At 38.5% G+C, this 22339-nt stretch overlaps 1 protein-coding gene across 4 annotated transcripts; it reads right to left on the bottom strand.

The window, feature by feature from the left end:
- Positions 1-387: 387 nt before the first annotated feature.
- On the bottom strand, positions 388-21782 carry ARL5B (ADP ribosylation factor like GTPase 5B). Of its 4 annotated transcripts, none has more exons than XM_032698801.1 (7): positions 21574-21774; positions 11323-11383; positions 10021-10168; positions 7018-7101; positions 5230-5381; positions 3273-3312; positions 388-532 (listed from the first exon to the last, which is right to left on the bottom strand). In XM_032698801.1, the coding sequence occupies exons 1-7, from the start codon at positions 21617-21619 to the stop codon at positions 413-415; spliced, it is 651 nt and encodes a 216-aa protein (XP_032554692.1). In that variant the 5' UTR covers positions 21620-21774; the 3' UTR covers positions 388-412. The 4 variants fall into 4 exon arrangements, with proteins under 4 accessions (XP_032554692.1, XP_032554675.1, XP_032554702.1 ...); XM_032698784.1 differs by lacking the exon at positions 21574-21774 and adding an exon at positions 19323-19629; XM_032698811.1 differs by lacking the exon at positions 388-532 and having other exon boundaries at positions 1021-3312; positions 21574-21782.
- Positions 21783-22339: the final 557 nt, after the last annotated feature.

Genomic DNA, 22339 nt, shown 5'->3' with positions numbered 1-22339 from the left:
CAGACTCTAAAAACGAAAGGAGCAAACTCAGCTAAACACTAAGCATAGTCAAATGCACAGGCAAAAATCCATACAAGTTTTTTCCCACTCTTTTGTTTGCATTTGTTTTGTTCTTACTTTGAAAGGGAACAGTACACTAAAACAAACTCCCTTCACTAAAACAAACAAAGACCCACGCTTCCCATGGCTGAAACGACGTGACAGTCTCTTCCCCAAAGATGAAAAGAAGCAGGTGTCCAGCCAAGATGTTTTGAGAACTGGCTACAGCTGCACATGATGCAGGCCCTAAGTCTGCCCCAGTGAGCAGACTGGAGATGAAATTAAAGTGACAATGCTACCCTTGTGAGATACCTATTCACCAAAGAGCACTCACAAATAAGAAACCTCTCAATTTTAACAGAACAACTCAATTTTATTTTGACAACAAATATTTTGAGCAGCTGTGCCCAAGTCCTCTCCCCCTTACTGTGTGCTGTGTGTTTAAAGAGCTGGAAAGAATCACTCGTTTGGGGATACTGAAGCTCTTTACCACCTACACAAGAAAGTAAAAAAAAAAATAAACAAATAAAAAGCCATGTGCCAACGCATTTACAGCAGTACAGTATAAATCTGCATAAGACATCTTAATTTCTTGAACTTAAGCTGATTAACACTGTTCTTTGGGAACAACACATTAAATACAGAATATTTTCAAAGTGCAAAACTATCGGCAATATATTTACTACATTCAGACTAGCAGACATTATGCAGTATTTGACAATGCAAAGATATGCAGTATTCTAAGGCACACCTTTAAAACTAATTTTAATCAAATCACTTCTGGTTTAATGGGCACTGAAGTTATTAAAAACAGACCCCCAAAAATCCCACACCAGGCCTTTTTAAAAAAAAGACCCGAAACAAATCACAGCAACAATGCTGTGAACAAATTGATATTATCAATAAAACTGTTATAGAAAATGAAGTTATTAGGTGATCAAAATCATAGCAATTGTCAAGAATGTTTCATTTTTTAAGATGAAAGATATTCAAAGGTTTTAAGAGCCAAGAAATTAAAAAAACCCCCTTCCATTATTCTGATATTTTAAGGTCTACAATCTGACCATTTCCTCCTAATCAAAGTTATATGTATTCCCTCAGGTGAGACTGGATTTAGAATCAAACTACAGATTTACAAATGGTTTTAGCCAGAAGGCATTAAATACAAAATCCTTTTTTTTAAACAATCAAAAGGCTATACATCTAGACAGTGCTCTTTATAAGTATTGAGGACTACATTTTGAATTACATAAAAATAAACTTGAAAATAAATTTAAATTGCAAACTGAAATTAAGTCACGAAAGAAGAAACATCATTCATACTTTTATTTTATTTTTTTCATTTATGATTTTCTTCCCTAAGAACAAAAAAAAAACCACTTATTTCCGTACATTAGAACAACTGAACATCAGAGCAAGCAGCTTTATATCAGATCTTAACCTTGCCTTGCATTCATCTTTTTTTATACACTTTTCACCGATTTTCATTATTTTCTGAGTTTTTGACTTAATACTCAACAGTCTTTCTCCTAAATGTGACTTTTGTTAACCAGCAACAATATACAACTTCATTCAACCAATCACTGTTTCCACATGCATTCAAAGTCTTTTTAACATTTATAACAACATATTTGTTGATACTTTTAAAATTTCATTAAATTTTGTTCAAGTAAAAATGGAAGCAAATTGAAATTTACAAAGCTTAAAATTTTATTAAAGAAAAATCCATGTGCTTGAATTATCAAAACAAGATTTAACAAAAACATTTTGTCATTAAAGGCCTACAGTCAATTCGCAAAATGGTTCTGGTAACCAGACTCCACGTGGCTTTTAGGCATGCAGAAGTACAGAACTGGAAGGCCTGGCAAGCATTTATGCAGGTTAGGTACCTGACTGCTGCTGGGACTTCACTAGAAATTAGGTGTCCACTACTGGTTTTGGTTTGTTTTTGTTTTTGTTTTTAATCCTCATATGACTTTTTGGGCATTTAGTGGTCAGGTTTTTTGATCCTTAATGTTCTCAATTAATTCCGTATCTTTACATTATCTTGATAGATCTAACTCCATTCCCTTCAAACTGAATTAAGAGTTACTAGGTCCAATCCTTCACCATCTGTTTTTCAAATTTCAGGTGAAGGAATCTAACCCAAACACCCCCAAAAGTTCTCTCCTTGTGCAAATAAGACTAAAACCAAAAATTAAGGCAAAATAATTTCTCTGCAAAAAATCTGAAAACATATGTGATAGTAGGTAAATAAATGTCAAGATTAGCTTCAGTCTGAAGTCTACAGACACAGCACCATGGTATTGTTTTGTTTATAAATCTGGCTTCCCTTTTGATTTTGCATTCATTTAGAAAACAGCATTCTCACTAAAAGGTGAGGAAGGCTCATGTATACAGAATTAAAAACTTTAACAGTATACAGCAAGTCTACACATAACACTGGCTGTCGTGATTTCAAATTTAACTATTGAGAGATTTATTTTTAAAAAGGTATTCAAGTTCTAAATGACTACTCTAGCACTTAATAACAAAATTTTTCATCTTCTGTACAGAGATGTATTTTCAAGTAAAAGAATCATCTCCTAGAACTACATACCAGAGAAACTGAGACTGAAACAGATTTTTTTTTAAGGCAGAAGTTCCACTGTATACCAGGTTAAAAGCCACCACAATATTAACTATAGCTAACTTATTAAGGACTTAAAAATTCGTATTCGTAACTATTAATTCCAGTGCTGGCTAGAATGCTACTGATGTTCTGGGAAGTCTAGCTGGAGATATGGTTATCCTTAGAGGTTAAAGAAAGCTATGGTAAAGTTAACCTAATCACTACTTTTAATCATTAAATAAAATGTGCTCATTTATGTTAGTAAGTTATACAAACTATTTAGAAAGAGGAAGTATGAAATATCGACAATGACAAAACAGATTTTAAAAGGCTACCATCGAAAAAGTTAGAATACATATTCAGAGGAATTTCAATGCCTAAAAACAGATTCACATATGTTCATCCACCGGAAGATTAGTGTATTAAAAAAAGTTAAGAAAATACTTTTGTGTTTCAGTTCAACTGCGCTTGATTCAAGCACAGCTTAGGAGTTGGCTGATATAAATTAAACATGGTCACTGCCTCAGCAGCCAAAAGTACAGAAAAATGTACATGTTCACAGGATAAATAGAAGTCTCTTCTTTTGGAGGAATTAAAAAAAAAAGGAAAAAAGCTATCTCACTCCAATACGGGAGGTCATCCACTCCAAGCCTTGGCATAATCTGAAAGATAAGAGATGTTATTGGTACTTGTTCTACCCCAAAATCTTGAAAGTATTTTCTGGTTGACTTTATGTGTAAAAACATCTACTTAAAATAAATTAAATCAACTAGAAATGGGATTGAAAGTTGAGCAGAGTAAGCAGTGTTTTAAGCTAAGTCTATAGGCTTTAACAACAAGAAAATGGTCATGCATTCTATTTTATTGAAGCTTGGCAGCACTTCAATTTTTTTTCCTTGTAAACCTGAGAGACACTACTCCTAAATGCTAACTCGTAAGCACCTGGAACCAAACAAGTTTTTCTTTTTCTACAGATTTCCCATGAAAGACTGCTTACATGAAAGCTAGACCTTTATATACTAACTAAAAGACAAAGGTGAGGTTAACCAGACTGAATTGTTTAATGAAAAGGCAGTGTACCAAAAATTCCAAAATCACATTACAAAATTAAAAGTATGTTTATATTGAATAATAAGACTGCATGGGATCTAATCTTCTTACTAACTCAATCTCCATCTCCATTTAAGTCTTCCATTTTAGAACACCGTCTTTCCTTTGATTTTCTAGCGATCCAGTTACCTTGTTTGCGCCCCCCAAGCTTTACCTTTGTAAAGTAAATCATGACTTAGCTATTCAAGAATGCTAACTTCACGAACACAGGGCTAATCTCCCCAGACTTCTGTCAGATCTTTCCAAGGAAGACTCAGCTCAGCAATCTAACTCTGGGATTTTTTTTTTATTTATTGGTCTTACTATTGTCACAGTTTAAAGTATTCTAAATATTCACTTTTTTTTTACAATAAGAAAGAAGCAGCCTATGATGGCCACTCTTTCTAAACTAAAGTTCATATTTATTAATTATTACTTGCTTTCAAATGTCAAATTGGTTGAAGATCTGAGTACATAAACTGAGTAGTTAAAAGTGACTTTAGCAAAATTGGTAGAAGGAAACCAGAATTAACTCTTAGAATGAAACAGACTCAATGAAAAAAACAGTTTGTCCTCACTAACGCATCCCACCCTAAGGAAGTTAATGCCACCATTCACTCTTCAATATATCTCCATTACATTAGAAAATACTTCATATTAGAAAGTGAGGAAGATGCTCTCATTTCCCAAATACTCAGTTGGATTCACTATTTTTGATGTCACAAGACTGTATTATTATAAAGGTTGTACAACACCGCTGAAAAAAACCCTCTAAATATTACACATTATAAGACTGCTTTAAAAATCAAGATGAAAAATTAGCACATTTCACACCTACAAGCAAGGCATTATTCAACTTGTTAAAAGGCATCCAAAATTGTTTTTTGATCTTCACAGACAAGAGATCTAAGGAAAGCTCAGCTTCCCATTTTAGTAATTGCTGGCATAAGGTATTCAAATTTCAAAATTAGCTACATTAGCCAGATATAAACAAAATGTTAAGTATTGATAACAATTTTGGCTTTTTATACCTTTTCATCTAAACTATGTTTCAATGCTTATCAAAAAACCCAATCAACCAAAAAAACCCCACCCCAACCCACTAATTTAGAAGCTTCCTACAGATTAGAATGTAAAGGAAGAAAACAGGAGCTTATTTCTTTAAATACATCAAGACATACAGAATAAAAGAGTAGGACACAGAGAGTAGAGAGTTATGCCCACAGCTACATATTTGGGTCAAAGAGTGTTGTTTGGTTTTTGTTTTGGAGTTTTTAACAATAAACTAAAAGACTTTCATACGAACATGGAGTTCGAGCTATGAAAAAACCCACAAAGTTAAAAAAAAAATATGAAAAATTCAAAATACCCCTCTTAACTGTAAAGAGCAAAAAATATGTTCTTTCAGAAAATCCACACTGGCATCAAAAGGATTCTAAATCAGTATTCTCATGTGCCACAAATTGGTGTACTAAGCAGTAAGTATTTACCCTTCTCCTGTCAAAGCACAACAGGATTGAATGTGCCACGGGTGATCCTTTATGGAGCTGAGGGTGAGGTATGTAGATATCTCGGCAGCTGTCATGCAGCCTTTCATGTCCTGCTTGTTTGCAAAGATGAGAACTGCAGCCTTCCGTAAATCCTAGAAATGATTTAGAGTACTCATAACAGTTATTATGAAAAACTAAAAGGCTATTGTGCTAACTTAATTTCTTAAAAGAACTGTATTCAAGCTAATCTACAATTACACAGGCGTATGGAGTTTTAACCAACTTTCTGTAGTAAAAATTCATTACATTAAGACTGAAGAAACTAATTTATTCAATTCTCCACCACAGAGGATCAAATTGAAATGTATTATATGTGTACCATTTTGGTGTTGGCAACATGTTCATATATAACTAATGAAAGTCTTGTTAAAATATATTTCATAATGCTCCAAACCACCCAGCCAGCAGAATTATTACTGGCAAACATTTCAAACTCTACAATAGATACTATTCAAAGGGAAAAGCCTGCTAGATATCATTCCCTTGAAATCGCTTTCAGCGTCATTAAACAAGTTCTGTAGTGACTAAAACAGTAATAAATTAAGAAAGCTATCTGAATTCATGTAAGTTTAAGCCTGGTGTTCCAAAAAGGGAGCTGTAACAATGCTGCAGCAGCTTTAGTAACTACTTAAAAGTTGCTTTGTTTCAGTGTGGAATTTAGGATTCCAAACAGCATTGAGGCAAGAACTGGGATGTATGGCTTTAGAGGTGCAGAAGGGTAAACAAATGCTCAGGAGGCTGACAGTTGCAAGTGTTCAATATACTTCAATGTATATTAAACCTGGGACTATTTTTCCATCAAGAGGAAGAAAAACAACAACAAAGTTTTATGATCTAAAGCTGAAAATTCTCTCCTACAAGGAGTCCAGTCTAGGCCTACCAACTGTTTTCAAGAGATGGCAGATCACAATTTCATAAGAGTTTAAGACTGGAAACTAATAAACTACATGGGAAAACTTCACTACAAGAAGTCATCTTCCCACTTTTTTTGGTAGTGTATTTGTTCCTTACTACTAGACCCAAACTACTTTAATATAAAACCGTAAAGCAAAAACTCACTTATTCAAAACAAAGCAAGATTCTTGGAGAAATGAACTGAATAGAATTACTTGCACTGTACTAAATCCTTTTCTTTCAAAAACGAGGAAGAACATTTAGATTTAAAACAAACAATTAAGCTGGTGAGTGTTTAGCTAATCCAATGTACATATTAGTTTAGAAAGTTTGAGGGAGTTGACCCAACGTTGAACAACTCAAACAAAAGTACAAACAAAACAATCCATAAGGAAAATGAACTGAAATTAATTTATCCATAGTATTATCTATGCTCCTTAATTTTATGGAACAGGATTAAAACAAACAAGAAAAAGTAAGCAATTCCATTTTTCTAAAATAAAAATAAAATGTTTCTTGAAATTTTAACCATTTAACTGAAAGGAGACTGTGGTAGAGGACAATAATTCCTTTTTAAACTAATATGAAGCATGTTTTAGAACTTCAACATTTGCAAAGATTGATCTGATTACAATCAAGCAAGCCTTAATAGAGAGTGCTTCACAATAATTTTTCTGCTTATTTATAGTTTATGTGGTTTTAAAATGTGACTAACATGCACGCACATTTATTCTCAGATTTTTTTTGTGACAGTATAATTTTTGTTAGCATAGGAAGTATGTAATGTTATTTGACTGTTCTCAACAAAACTATTATCCCAACTCCCCACCATACCTCATGAGCCAGCATTCTATAAAGTTCTTCTTTTGTAATAGACAGTCGCTCTCTATCAATGCTGTCAACAACCAGAATGATGAACTAGGGAAAAAACCCAACAGCAGAATACGTAAGTAAAAAGTATAAATTACAGAAAGCACATTTTCAAGAGATCACTAACTGCAAGTCTTCCTCTAGAAGAGACATACACTTGCAGGACACTAGAAAAGGGAAAAGTTTTATTGTTACAGTCTTTTGCTAAAGCTGTGAGAATCATACATGAAGATTATAGCTAAAAAAAACCACCTCTAACAATGTCATGCTTGCACATTTCAGCATTATTATTAAGATCTGCCTATATGTACTACGGCTAAATCTCCTTGGTGGATTTTCAGGCTATATATCATACTCAAAATAGCTATGTTACTACCAAAAAGCACCTAGAGATAGTGGATTACATCTAAAATGTGGATGACAAATGTGCTACAGATGTCATCAATGAAAACAGCTGCTACTGTCCACTACTACTTGCATACTCAGGAAATTATAAATCTGAAATTGAAATTATGTACTTTTAAAGAAGCATATTTTACTTTACAGTTCAGCATCATTTTACTCACAAGGCTTAAAAAAGATTATTTCAAAGTAGTACATCAGATGTCACAAAGCTATGGATCTGTAGGGCTTAGCACTATGTTGCTGCAAACTTCATTTTACCAAGGACCTGTGCAGTTGGCCTCTCACAACTTTGCACCCTTCCATCTTTTGGTGAAGCCCTTCCAGGCTTTGGGAGATGGTTGTAGCAGTGATTTTACCCTTACTATTCCCATTAGGCACATAATTCTTACGGCCTTGCACTTGTGGGGACACTGCTAGGTCTGGTAGATCAGGCCTCCCATGGGAAGCAATTGTCACTGGTATGAAAATGACTGTCTACTACCCACTCTTTCTGCTCCTTGTTTTGTACCTTCTATTTTATAGCCTTGCACTAGAGAGGAAGAAGACACAGCATTAAGCAGTAGGTAACACTCAAGCAAATTCTCGTAAGCATCACACAACAGTATTTGCACACGAAGCATAACAACTGATCAACACTTCAATACTTGCCCTGCCCAGTGTGCTCCAAGCAGTGCTAACAGCATCATGGGGGGGGGGCAATGAGTAGGGAGACCAAGCACATTCTGATGAAAATTATGCAGATACTATAATAACAATAAAATAAATTACAGGGGACATATGCTACCCTGGAGAGGAAACCAGGAAGATTACATTCATCTGACAGATTCCATTACTTCTATGCCCAGATGACAGTACTTCTCAACCCCTTTTCTGCTTCACTGCAACTCTTTTTGTTCACCCGCAAACCATGGGAGCTCCCTCCCCTTTCCTGTCCTCCCAGATTTTTATCTCTAAGTCTGTCTTAACATCCTCTCTGTAAGAATATGATCTAACACTTAAAACAGAATTGCAGAACTAGCCATATTAAATTGAAAATAATTAGGACAGGTATGCACTAAAATGTTTATTTGTGGGACTTTTACATTACTCCAAAGATTTTGTGTAGATTGCTCCAATTTGCACACAAGGAAAGAGAGAAAAGAGAGACAGTAACAGAAGAGGAGAATTAGAAATCACTGCTATAATTCTCCAACATATGCTCCAAATCTCTTTGCCTTAGAAAATTAAAGAGATTCATTAGCCACTGAGAATGACCACAGAGAATGAAAAACTAAGTCAATTTAATGCTGCTATGACTTTGAGATGCCTAGCAGATGAGGAGGAACAGTAAAAGAATTATTCATATCAGGGAGGCTAGGATTGGCATACTAAACAGATCTCTTTTCTTCCTCAACTGTTTCCAGCAGACAAAGCTTCTAAGTAAAAGGGAAGTTCTTCGTTCCAAGTACTAAAAGGCACTGGATTTCAAACACTTAGTAGCCAGAATATGATGAAGAACATCACAAAAGTATCAGAAAAAGAACTAATATATGCATCTCTCCAAATTCCAAAATCAAAGGTACTCAAAAGCCAAGAACTTACTGCTCTCTAGCAGATAATGCAAGCAGAAGTGTCTTCAACCTCATGTGTGTCATAGATGTAGCTATACTTTTCCAGAAAAAGTTAAAAATTAGTTTAAAACACTAGAGATGAAGGTTGAGATGTCATCACCAGGCTTTCAGTAGACCTAGGATGGATTGCTAATCTCATCTCTCTCCAAGAGAAGCACAGGACAGAAAAATCTCATTTTACAGGAGGATGGAATACTTACATAATGAGCAGTATCTACAAGAGACTTCTGCTTTTACTAGAAATTGTAAGTAATTAAGCCTAAAATAGTTTACATCAATGTAGATGTCTCAAAATGAGTCCTCAGAGATTATATGTGCATTTTGTATTGATAACCTTTTGGCAGCAAAAAGGCTGGCATAAAAAACAACCCCCCAAAAGACAACTGACACTGAATTCCAACCTTTCCAGCAACGGCAGCTTTGCCAGTACCTCATGAGTATTGCAAAGTTAGACTTTCCTTTACCCTTGGATAAAAGCCACAAGCTGGTGAGCTTTTTAAATACCATTGCCTAGAGAAAGTTTCATTCTTCATCCTTAATTATCATTATCTCAAAAACATTTCACACTAGATGTACAGAAGTCAGGTTGACCACTGCAAATCCTCACTAAATTTGCAAATTACAATGCAAAATTTTCATTTTAATCTACTTAAAGAAACCATGCAAGAAATCTGATCCGAAATGTATACTGATATCATTTATTGTCTAGGAAAAAAGTCTAACTTCATAGTTTATATCACAGATCAAACAACAGTACTGTAAAGTAAACAGGAAAAATACTTCAAATATTACCAGAGAATTGGTTGCATACCAGAGATACCTCACACTTTTTGGGTTTGTTTTTGCTCAATAGGATTTAAAAACAATACAGCTGCAATCTTTATAAAAATGTACCAATATTTCTAATAAATAAATATAATTTCTAATAAACTTGCAAAGGAGCTTCTCATACCTCTGTGTTTGAATAATAGGTATTCCACGATGACCGTAATGATTCTTGTCCTCCAATATCCCACATTAAGAAATGAGTGTTTTTCACCACTATTTCTTCTACATTGCTTCCTATGGTTGGAGAAGTATGAACCACCTCATTCATTAAACTAAAGGAAACAATATCACACAAAGGACCAATCAAAAAAATCCACAAGGCTTGTTACAGCTCAGTTATAATAAATTTGTTGTAGAAAAAGTAAATATGTGTAACTGATTAAAAAAATAATAAAAACCAGGCATATTTTAAAAAAGCTATACATTTGAAATTTATGGAATGTAGTGACTGTAGACATGCTTAAAGACATCAGCAATGAAAAATAAGCACATAAAAGGCATAACAAATGGATAAGCATCTGCATTTTAGGAGGATTCTCTTTTTAAAGGACATTAACAGATACTTAAAATGCACTTGTCTTAAAGCAGAAGTTGCTATTCTAAAGATCCCAAATATGGGAATGTTGAACTGTGCAAAATATAAATCAAAAGATAATTTTATCAGAGCACTCTACTTTGTAACTCAATATTACAACCAATCCCAAAGGACTGTTTGGTTACATAGCCAAAAATTCCTCAGTTCTACCTTTAAACTTTCTCAAAAATGCTTAGGGAAAAAAAAAGTATTTTGGGAAAACATACTCTGCTGCTTTTGTATCCAAATATACGGATAGTAATTTAGCTACATCCTCCCTCTTTTCTACAATTACAATAGTAATTATGGTCCTGCTGACATTCTTGAATTTATCATGGATATTCTTGTAATGCTGGCAAGATTTGGGTGCAATGATGCCATTGAAAATGCCTAAAGTAGAACCTGGGCAAGATGAAATAGTATTTTTAGGAATTCTCCATCACAAATTTTAGACACAGGAACAGAGAAACATTTGGAAATATTTATGGATTTTTGCAGAGTGGCTAGAATTTCCATTAATTTAAAAACATGCTCTTCTCTGCAGTTACTGGTAACAGGATTATTTCTACGCTTACAAATTCAGATGGGCTTTGATGGTAAAAAAATTGCAGTTCACTTTGTGCTTGTATGTACAATTTTGTTATTCAATTTACAGTTCAGTTTTAAAGCATGGCAATTGCTTCTCTTATCCTTTAAATATTTACTCTGTTTAGAACAGCTAATACTGTTGACGTACAAACTGTGATCTGGAATCCTAGAGATTCTGCCAGGTTACAAAGCTGAATTTTCAATGATTAAACAGTGACAAATACTAAAATACAAAGAGGAAAACAAAGTAGTTCATGTACTTACAACTGGTAAAGAATAGTAGTCTTTCCAGCATTATCAAGTCCCACTATGATTACTTTGTGCTCTGGATATACCAAAAAAAAAAAAAAAAAAAAGACAAAAATAAATTACTGGAAACAGCAACAGTTATAATTCTGGTTAATCACTTTTCCTTACTGAAGAAAGCAACAGCTTGTTTGCCTTATTTCAATAGCTTACATAGAATAGTGGCAGCTTCGGGACAAAAAAAAAAAAGCCGAACAAAACTACAAAGCCTCATCTTCTCTTGAGACTACAATCTTGGGAAAAGTCAGCACTGGAGATCTTCAGAAAGGAATGGTTACTTCATCAAAAAAATCTAGTTTTAGAAAGAAAAGTACAATGAAAAAATGTAACTCATAGCAGCGTATCATCTTAGGAACATCACCAAACATCCAAAGACTGCAAAAACATTAGCCTAATGGTCAAGGCTCAATAAAAGCCACTTGTTAAGGGACCACCATTATCCATAGAGTGGAATTTAAGATGAATCTGCATTTTGAATAGACTGCAAATTCCAACTTTTCAACTTCTAAATTGAAAGTCACAGAATGACAGAATAGTCACAGAATGACAGAAGGCCTAAAGACACTTCTGAAGGTCACCTAGTTCAACCCTCTAGCTCAACCAGGGCCACCTGGAGCCAACAGCCTAGGACCATGGCCAGATGGGTTTTGAATATATCCAAGAATGGCAACTCTACAGTGCCCCTGGACAACCTGTGCCAGTGCTCAGTTTCCTGACATAAAGAGAGAACCTCCTGTGTTTCAGGTGCTCTGTTGTCTGATCCTGTCACTAGGCACCACTGAGACAATCTGACTCTGTCCCTTTTGCATCTCTTTTCTCATATGTGAGATGTTCCAATTCCTTAATCATCCCTGTGGCCCACCACTGGACTCTCTCCTGTATGTCCATTTCTCTCTTGCAGTAAAGAGCCCAGAACTGGACACACTACTCCAGATAAGGCCTCACCAGTGCTGAGCAGAAAGGAGAGATCACCTCCCTCAAAAAAAAAAATAAATTTTTATTATTAAAAATAAAATCGCTTTTCCCTGCATCAGACAAACCCAGACCCTCCCTGCTGCAAAGTCCAGCTTATAGAATAGTGATCTTTCAATTACCGCAATGTCAATTTTTCTAGGCACGGGGAAACAAAACAGGAAACAAACAAACAAAAAAACCCTTCAAAATTTATATGCTTCTCTGTAAATAATCCTTCTAAGAATTTCAAATCCAGCAGCACAGCCAATTAGAATAGTGGTTCTTCTGCTACATGTGTGAAGTTAAAAGGTACCAATCCACTTACTGACAAAAAGGCAAGTCACTTGAGACTAGGGAATTTGCAAATGGATACTAGAAGTAAAATGTATTTACAAGGTCTGTGAACAAGCTCACTTTTGAAGGGATAATATTTACAATGCTAGGGCACTTACTCTTAAGCAAAACATGGTTCACAGCTTAAAGATTTCCTGTAAAATACCGCACTTGATTTACAAGACTTATAAAAACTTGGTAGAAAATCAGAAGATCTATCATAAATGTCAAATTGGTAGGGCTTTGCCCACAAGTGGGTGGTTTAAGGCAGTATTAAAGTGTTTGTTTTCTGGGTTTTGTTTTGGTCTTAAATCTATGGACACGTAATTACCTACGTCTCTTCATACTGAAAGTGATTGTAATGAAAGATTCCATTTTGGGAATTTTAGAAGTTTTGCTAGGCAATACCATCATAACAAATGCTGAAATGTATTTCCTTGTGCCAGTTCCCCTACTACTGCATCCTGTCAACACATTCTAAGGAAAGAATTTTTCCTGGTCTTAAATCCAGTAGTACTTCTAGCACCATAAGCAGCAGCACCAGTTATTAGTAACATTTCCAATACAGAAATACTACGAAATCCTCTCTGCTTTCAATGCTGATAAACCATCCCTCATAGTTTGACTGTCCATCTCTTATTCAAATTCAGTCAAAGACCTCTCGAAGTTCAGACACAGAAATACTCTTTGGTTGTTTTCAAACCAGACATGTCATCAACCATTGCCTGGAAGAAGATGACCCTAATTTAGCAACATTCCATTTTGAGTTATTTTCAAGGAAGAAAACGAATTCCAGTCAGGCATTACATTGCTCTTTGTCATCTTCGCACTACAATACAATGCTTAGGTGTGAATTACTGAAGTGTTGGACGACACAATATCACCCTACTTAAAGTAATAAAAAAGATCTCCACTGAGATGACTGTTTATGAAAGCCGCCAAAGTGTGAATGGTTTGACATTATTTGGAAAAAAAGGCACAGCTTATCTGTGTTGCTCCATAGTCAAATGGTATTTTACATAGTAACTGAATAATCACAATATTCAGACAAGAAATAGTCACACAAATGGTTATTAATGGTGATCTGGGGATGAACATAATAAGATGAACGCATTGGTATCTCACACAAATAGCAGTTTCCACCTTTTATTAATGGCAGTTGCCATTAATATTATAGTAATGGCAAACTCTAGATACATATTCTAGATTATTATTCTATGTTTCCATTCTGTATTTCCATTCTATAGTTCTAGATATAGAACTATAGTAATGGAAAACTCTTCACTTACATTCAAAAGTTGAAGTTCTGTCTAGTTTGGTTAAAATACAGAACATTAACACAGAGATGTGCATTAGAGGAAAAACATGGGAACTTAAAAACTGCCAAACCAAGACAGAACAGAATTTTAGCAAGACAAATACTTGTTTACAAGAGCAACTAGTAGAAGACAGATGCCACATTTAGGAGAAAGGACAGTTATGGGGTAAACCATAGGCAGTGTTTATTGGTGTTCTGTACTTACAAACTAACCCAAGTTTCTCCCTGGTATATACTGGCTGGTATTCAAACTCATTTTGGGTTGTATTCATGAATATCTTCCCAGTCCACCATGTTCTTGGCAAAGGAAGAAGAAAATCCATAACAAAGTTGACAGAGCAGAAGACAAGAGTCTTTATTAATCAGGTAGGAAGGGGGGGGAAGTAGAAAAAGTAGGCATATGTAGGGGGGAAAAAAGACAGTATTAGACTACTCTTTAAAAGAATCCAAAGACTTCTGTTATATCAACCATTATTAGCTCACAAAAAATCTCTGGCAGTCTAGTATTACAAAACCGCAGGACAGTGAAAATTATCTTCTTGCAGATGTTACAAGAAAGACATAATATGTTCTTTTTTTCACTTACTCATATATATTTCTCTGTGGTAAAAGGGCCCAAAACTGAAGATTCAATTCTCACAACTTTGCCCTTCCCTCTTTTTTCAAAAGTTAAATTAAAAAAAAAAAAAAATTCTAAATACAATTATGATGAGGCTCTTCCAACACACTTAAAAGAAGAAAAGGGTACCAATACTTTTCAGACAAAATACACACATCTACTTTCGAATAGTAAGGATCTTGGAAGTTTCAAAGTTGAAGACAGAATGCAGATAGAAGTTTACTGAAGAGGAGGCAGGAGGAATAGCATATTTCTAAAGGTCAAAGGCTTTCAATACAAATACTCAGTTTGGACACTAAAAGTTACCTTAAAGTCTTCTTTAAAGCACAAAAAAACCTGCTTAAATACATCTTGTATCTCCAGACTTGATTACAAGAAGGCAGAAAAACTGTCAATAGTATTTAGTAGCCATTGGAACCAAAATCTATTTGGTTTTCCAGATAATGGTCTCTTCCAACCTGACTGTACAGTCTGGGAACTCTCAGCAAGCCTAAGTGACGTGAACTGTGGAGTTCTAGAAATTCCTTGAATTAGAACTTACCATTAGTTTTCTTAAAACAATTTTTACAACTGTAGCAATTATTCTGAGCACCCTGAAGACTTTGAACAACCACCATTTTAAAATAATTAAAAACCAGATTTGTGAGCTTCTTAATGAACTTACCATACACGCACAAAAAACCCCAAGGTATCGACAACTATCAGTGTTGCTGACATTCACTTCTGTTTTTTTCCTTACAGCTTCATTAAGAGCAATCTTGATAGCATTAATAGAATATGTCACACAAGTTTTACTCAGTCATGTAACACAGCAGTAACTTAAGCTGCTCCACCATTTATTCATATTACTACATGTTGCTTAGAAGACTGTGCCATCTGAGTACTGCACCACAGCTTCAGCAGGTCATTTTTGAAATCTGATTTTTTCTTCAAACTTCCAGAAGTAAGTTATTTTTATAGTAAGTATAAGTAAGTTCAATCTTAAGTCACTTAGTAATTAGCCTTAAATGACTGTGGGGCACAAAATTTTAAACAAAAACAACACTTGAGGCAATGTTTTTTGTCAGTTTCAAAAATAAGGAAAAAGAATCAGGAAGCCATTAGAAAGTCACCTAGAAATGAGACAAAAGTCTATTTTAAGCCAAATTGCTTCTCTTATGAGTAAAAGTACCTCTATTTCAATTCACATCATTCAATTACTACTTGATTATGGCACAATATATACGGAGAGCTGAAAGACACACAAATGCTTATATTCCTCCCTCCTTCAGGCCTTAATCTCTGCACTGAAAAGGCCCAGAGACCAGAAAACAAGATTAAATCATCATGGTTGGGCTTTGCGAATGAAGATTTGGGAAGGGCTCTACCCACGTTTGTTACAAGCGAGTTGGTGGCTAAAAAGGCCAATACGAGACAGGTACGTCCGGTTGCAAAAGGCACAGCAGAAAGACTCCTTAGGTGGTAAATTCTGCAAGGCACGATTCTTTCTGTGTTGTCTTTTCTCCTCAAGGGTGATCCTGCATGTGTTCTCAAAAGTATCAGCAGCGTTATAGATGGTGTATCTCCAGACCTCCCTACTGGAGGCCAGAGTAGACCAGTTATGTTGATCAATATGGCCAAGGCTGAGATGTTGTTTCAGGGAGTCCTTGTATCTCCTCTTTGGGGCTCCTCTCTTGCGGCAGCTGGTGGCAAGTTCACCATAAAGCAAGATCTTAGGGAGGCGGTGGTCCTTCATCCTTGAGACGTGTCCTGCCCAGTGAAGCTGTGTTCTCAGTAACATGGCCTCAATACTTGTGACTGCTGCTTGTTCTAGAACAGATGTATTGGTCACATAATCTGACCAGTGAATGTTTAGGATTGTACGGAGGCAGCGCTGATGGAAGTGTTCTAGGAGACGCAGGTGGTGGCGGTAGATGACCCATGATTCAGATCTGTATAAGAGAGTAGACAGCACTATGGCTCTGTAAACACTGATCTTCATACTTTCCTTCAAGTGTTTATTTTGCCAAACTCTTTTATGAAGCTTTCTGAAAGCACTATATGCCTTTGCTAACCTGTTGCCTATCTCTCCATCAGTCTTACCATCCGAGGAGATGAAGCTGCCTAGGCAATTAAACTGCTGGAATGATTTGAGCTCTGATTGGCCAATGGTGATGTGGGGATGATGGAAGACGTCCTGAGGTGCCGTCTGATAGAGAACCTGTGTCTTCTTTAAGCTGACTTCCAGCCCAAAGAGCTCAGCAGCCTCTGCAAAGCAGGATGTTAAACGTTGCAGAGCTGCTTCTGTGTGGGTGACAAGGGCGGCGTCATCAGCATAGAGCAGCTCCCGGACAAGATGGTTTAAGGTCTTAGTGTGGGCCTTCAGTCGCCTTAGGTTGAATAGGCTTCCATCAGTACGGTATCGAATGTAGATACCGTCCTGATTCTCAAGGTCTGCCATGGCCCTTTGGAGCATCATGCTGAAAAAGACTGTGAATAGGGTTGGTGCGAGAACGCAGCCTTGTTTCACACCACTAGTTATTAGAAAGGACTCAGAAAGTGCATTGCCATATCTGACTTGGCCGTGTTGATTCAGAAAACAAGATTAAATAAGGCCCTGGAATACCACCACCACCACTCAAACATAACCAGCCACTGCTTAAAGACTATTGACAAACTCAAACCATAAATGAACCCTTCCAAATGTATCAACAGAGCTAAACAGATATTCCTTGACAGACTGTACTCAGACTGTTAACCTTCCTCTTTCATTAGTCATTGACTCATGGATCAGCACAGGCATTACCCAGTTTCCTTAAACTGCTTTGCACTGCAGCTTTTCTTATTTCATAATCTCACATACCAGATTTGGAGAGTAGATCGTGCACTAGCCACATAACATTACTTTAACTGTTGCATTTTCTTACAAGCCAGCTTGGGTTTGGCAAAATGGGGTAACCATAATCAAAATGGGCTGAACCAACTGGAACAACTCCTATTGCATGTACAGTGACTTGAAACAGAACAGACAGATTCAACTCCCTTGTAGGAGACACTCAGATGCTACCCAAGACAGAGGGCTAAAACAGCTGAATACAAGTAATAAGAAATGCTGCAGGAATAGGTCAATAGATATGCTAGTCAACAGACACTTAGCAACAGAATGTCTTTACACACAAATTAGGTCCAGTCTCTTGACATTCCTTGTAGTATCTTATCCTTTCCACTGGAAAAGTAGGTAGGAGAATCAAATTGCAAAAGTAGTAAAGAATATGTGTAAATTAATAAGATGACATTTATAGCTTTAGTAGGATCTAAAGGTATCTCCATTACAAGGTTTTCCTGCCAGGCAGAAGTCACTATGAATGAACTCAACTTTATCCATACTACACGGTTATTGCAACAGGACTGAACCCCAAAGCACAAAATGAAATGTTAGTTATCTTAAGATGTGCATTTTTCAGAAAGCTACACATATATCTTCTTCCTGCAAGTTAACGGCATTAATTCACTGGGAAATACTTCTTTAAAGTTGTCCAGCCATTACTGATCAAGTACCTTTTGAATTGGGCATCTTCAGCTTGGCTATTAGTCACATTTATGTAAAGCAAAACTGCAGTGCATCATTAATAATACTCGAATGAATTGCCAGTGATGCCCTATTCTGTATTTTCGAGCACTTAGGCACACCTCCTCCCCCATGCTCTATTTGATGGAACACAGACAGGACTTTCCAAATCTTTGCTCTGTTTAACCTTTCATTTTGCCAGTATCAAGTGCCCCAAACTATCAGCACAACTCACACTAACCACAACGAACTGAAAGTATCCTCCTCCCACACTGAAGTCTATTTGCATCTTTGGAATACTCACTCTATACAGTCAAAATCAATGTGTAAGGTACTGTGCTGGTCTGCTCAACAAACAGCTTCATGGGACAGTCTCTGAATTCCCCAAGGAACTGTCTGGATTTGATGTAACTAAAAGAGCAACCAAAACCAACTCATAAATTACTATCCTTCATTATTGCTAATGATATTATTTAGAGAAAAACAGTTGTGTAAATAGAGCATAATTTCCCATTAGATACGTCAAAACTGTCCATTTGAAGCAAACTTTCTAGAATAGAAGTTCAATTTTGGCCATGAAAAGAAACTCGTTTTCTTTTCTGTGGTCACCACAAGAGGAAAAAAAACAAATCAAAGCAACAAAAACCAAACCAACAATAACTCCAGCAACAAAACAAGACCAGAACATACCCCAGAAACTTCTTATTGGGATAAACGCCAAAGAGTAAATATTTCATGATATCATCTCATCTATCTTAACCGTGAGACAAATTTTCATTAACATTTTAAATATATGAATGCACTGGGTATGCTTGGTGAGGTTTTGATAGTGGAGAGAGCTACAAGGGTGTTTTCTGTGAGAAGCTGCTAGAAGCTTTTCCTATGTCTATGGAGCCAATGCCAGCTGGCTCCAAGGTCAAGCCCACCAGCAACAGGAGTAATGCCTCTAGGATAACATATTTTAGATGGGGAAAAGTTATTGCACTGATGCAACTGTGGCAAGAGAAGAGAGGAGTGAAAATATGTTAGAGAAACAACTCTGCAGACACTATGGTCAGTGCAGAAGGAGGGGGAGGAGGTGCTGGAAGTGCCAGAGTAGGTATCTCCCTGCAGCCTGTGGGGAAGACCACGGTGAGGCAGCTGTGCCCCTGCAGCCCATGGAGGTCCACAAGGGAGCAGATACCCACCCGCAGGATGTGGAGGACCCCATGCCAGAGCAGGTGGATGCTCAAAGATGGCTGTGACCCCATGGGATGCCCATGTTGAAGCAGTCTCCTTGCAAGACCCGTAGAGAGAGGAGCCCATTTTGGAATAGGTTTGCTGGCAGTACTTGTGACCTCGTGGGGAATTCACGCTGAAACAGCCAGTTCCTGAAGGACTGTACCTTGTGGAAGGACCCATGCTGGAGCAGCTAGTGAAGAATTGGAGACCATGGGAAGAACACACATCGGAGAAGCCTGTGGAAGACTGTCTTCCATGGGAGAGACCCCCCACCAGAGCAGGGGAAGGAGTCCTCCCCTTGAGGAGGAAGGAGTGGCAGAGACAATATGTGATGAACTGACCACAGCCCCCATTCCTCATTCCCCTGAACTGCTGCAGGGAGGAGGTAGAGAGAACCGGAAATTAAGTTAATCGTGGGAAAAAAAGGGAGGGACAGGGGGAAGGAGTTCAGAAATTTTGGTTTTATTTCTTATTACCCTGTCATCATCATGGCTGGGCTTATTACCCTGTACTGATTTGATTATGAACTAAATTAATTTCACAAGTTAAGTCTGTTTTGTCCATGACAGTGACTGGTGAGTGATCTCTCCCTATCCTTATCTCGACCCAAGAGACTTTTTATATATTTTCTCTCCCCTGCCCAGCTGAGGAAGGGAGCAATAAAGTAGTTTTGGCAGGCATCTGGTATCCAGCCACCATAATGAAGAATAACTTTTCTTGCGGGAAATAATATATAATAACAGAGACAATGTGTTTTCCTGAAGATAAATACTGACATCATAAGGTACCATACAGAACAACATTAAAAGCCCCCAGTTATCTCCTGATCAGTTCTTTGCTTACAGATCTCTTTGGAGTCTTTGGAGTTCTTCAGGGAGGGAAAGGATTTGCAGATTGCACTATCTGATGAAAATCAAAACAATACTCAGTATTTTTCTGGAGAACTGGGGAAACCTTACCAAATAGGTTTGAGAATTCAGAAAAATAAGAAATCAACAACAGGAACAAATTTAGAAGACTGTTAGATGACTTCAGGAACGATGTGGTAAGATAGTGTATGTGGGAGAAAGATAAATGATCTGGGACTGGGATCCCTCCCAATCTCATCCCATGAAAGACAGTTTGATATACAGATGTCAATGTGTATACACACTGAGGCTTTGCTCTGTTATTTACAAAATTAGGACGGGTTATGTGCAAACACAGTAACAAGACTATTAAAGGGATACCAGGTGTGTATGCTCCAAAAACTTGCAACAGAGCACTGAACAGAAAAGTTTATCTGCATTCTTAGTAACTTTAAAGTGGAAATGAAGCGTGCATGTGGAAACTTGATGAGAAAATAATTAACATCAGTTTGCCTTCTCCAAGCTCAGGCCCTCAAGGAAAAACAATACAAGCAATAAATTCCTCGACTCTTTATTTTCTAACCAAAGAAGGTTAGGTAAACAAAATCCATTAAAACAAATAAATTAACAGAACAACTACAATCTTCTATTTTATGAGAACCACCTGAGTAAAGGTGGTTATCAAGCCCCAAGTTCTGAGCTCTGGATTACAGCATGAGCCAACACTGCGGGCCTGGGCTAGAGAGGAGAGTATGTAAATCAATCCTATCCCCTTATGACCTTTTTGTTCTTGGCTGGAGAAGTGATTTTCTTGGGACACTAACTGTATTTAACCAGCATCTTTGCCAAAACACAAACAGATCTTTACCTCGAAGGCCCCAACACGTTTAGCGGGTTTTTTTTCCCCTTTAAACTGAAGACCAAAATAACATGACTTTAACAGGAGACCTCGACTCAAAAAACTAAGGTCTGCAAACACAAACACGACCGGCATCGTCCATCAAAGCTTCAGCCGCGATCGCGGTGGAAAAACCCGGTCCGGGAGGCAGAGACGTGCCCGCCGTGCGATCCCGGGAGCGCAGCGCCCGAAGGGCCGCCCGGGGCACACGGGGCGTTTAACGCGGCCATGGAGGAGGGGATGAGGAGGGACCACCTCGGGAACTGAGACAAAGCGACCCCGAGCATGAGGCGCCGTGGCACCAGCGCTCCCGGCGCTGCACAAAGAAAAGACCAACTTTAGGCTGGGCGGGCCCTCAGGGGACACTCGGCGAGCGGAGCTGGCCCCGAGACCCCCCCGGCTGCTCGCGGCCCCCGCAGCTCCGCGGGCTCCGCTCGCCGTCCCGCAGCCGTCCCGGGCCCGCGCGCCCACCTTGGCTACCGAAGAGGCTCCACAGCTTGGCGAAGATCAGGCCCATGCCTGGCCCCGGCTTCCCCCCGAGCCTCCTGGACACCCCGGGCTCAGCCAGGCGGCGGCAGTAGCGATAGCAGCAACACCAGCTCCCCCGGATCCCTCCGGCAGCGGCCCCGGAGCAGCGGGAGTGGGCGGGCGGCGGGAGGGGCGGGCACGCGGCACCGCCCCGCCCCGCCCCGCCCCGCCAACGGCCGCACGGCGGGGCCGCCCCAGCGCCGGCACGGCGGGCGCGTCACTGCCGCGTCAGCGCGGGGGCGGGCCGGGCAGTGCCTGTGCGGGGCCAGTTGCGAGGAGAGCCCGGCCGTTTGCCCAGGTCTGATGAAAGGCCCGCGGGGCTGGGGCCGGGCACGGTCGGGAGGAGGGAGCCGCCTCGCCTCGCAAGGGAGGGGAGTCGCGGTGCCCGGCGTTGCAACGGGAGGCGCTGGCAGCGCACCTTGCCCGTCCCTATCCCCGTGTCCTTCAGCCGGGCGATGCTGTGGCCGGTCCGCGGCCTCTGCCTTTGACAAGGGTTGCGGGTTTCAAGGCTCACAGTTCTCTCCTGTGTAGTAAAGCGTGTAAAAACAGCTGGGCTCGCTTTCAGTGCTGTACTGCAGATTCCTGCATACTGAGCTCTTGAGCGGGTACCCGGCTTTTATCACTCAGGAGAGGTCAGTCGGAGAGCACGAGCCCTGCTCCGCCCTAGACGGGGAGTCCATAGGCACGTAGATGCAGGAAGGGTGGAAGA

The sequence above is a fragment of the Chiroxiphia lanceolata genome, chromosome 1 (genome assembly GCF_009829145.1).
Source record: "Chiroxiphia lanceolata isolate bChiLan1 chromosome 1, bChiLan1.pri, whole genome shotgun sequence".
NCBI classification, from domain to species: domain Eukaryota; kingdom Metazoa; phylum Chordata; class Aves; order Passeriformes; family Pipridae; genus Chiroxiphia; species Chiroxiphia lanceolata.
Note: the sequence above shows the minus strand (reverse complement) of the source record. Positions and strands in the feature narration are given on the sequence as shown.

Bases quoted from the DNA above. Each gene is read 5' to 3' on its own strand.
- ARL5B (XM_032698784.1), bottom strand. From the start codon at position 19,536: ATGGGTCCTTCCACAAGGTACAGTCCTTCAGGAACTGGCTGTTTCAGC. The intron at 10,169-11,322 runs GTAAGTACATGA...TGTTTCCTTTAG, and splicing joins ACTACTATTCTTTACCAGTT to TTTAATGAATGAGGTGGTTC. The intron at 3,313-5,229 runs GTAAATACTTAC...CTTATCTTTCAG, and splicing joins TGTGCTTTGACAGGAGAAGG to ATTATGCCAAGGCTTGGAGT.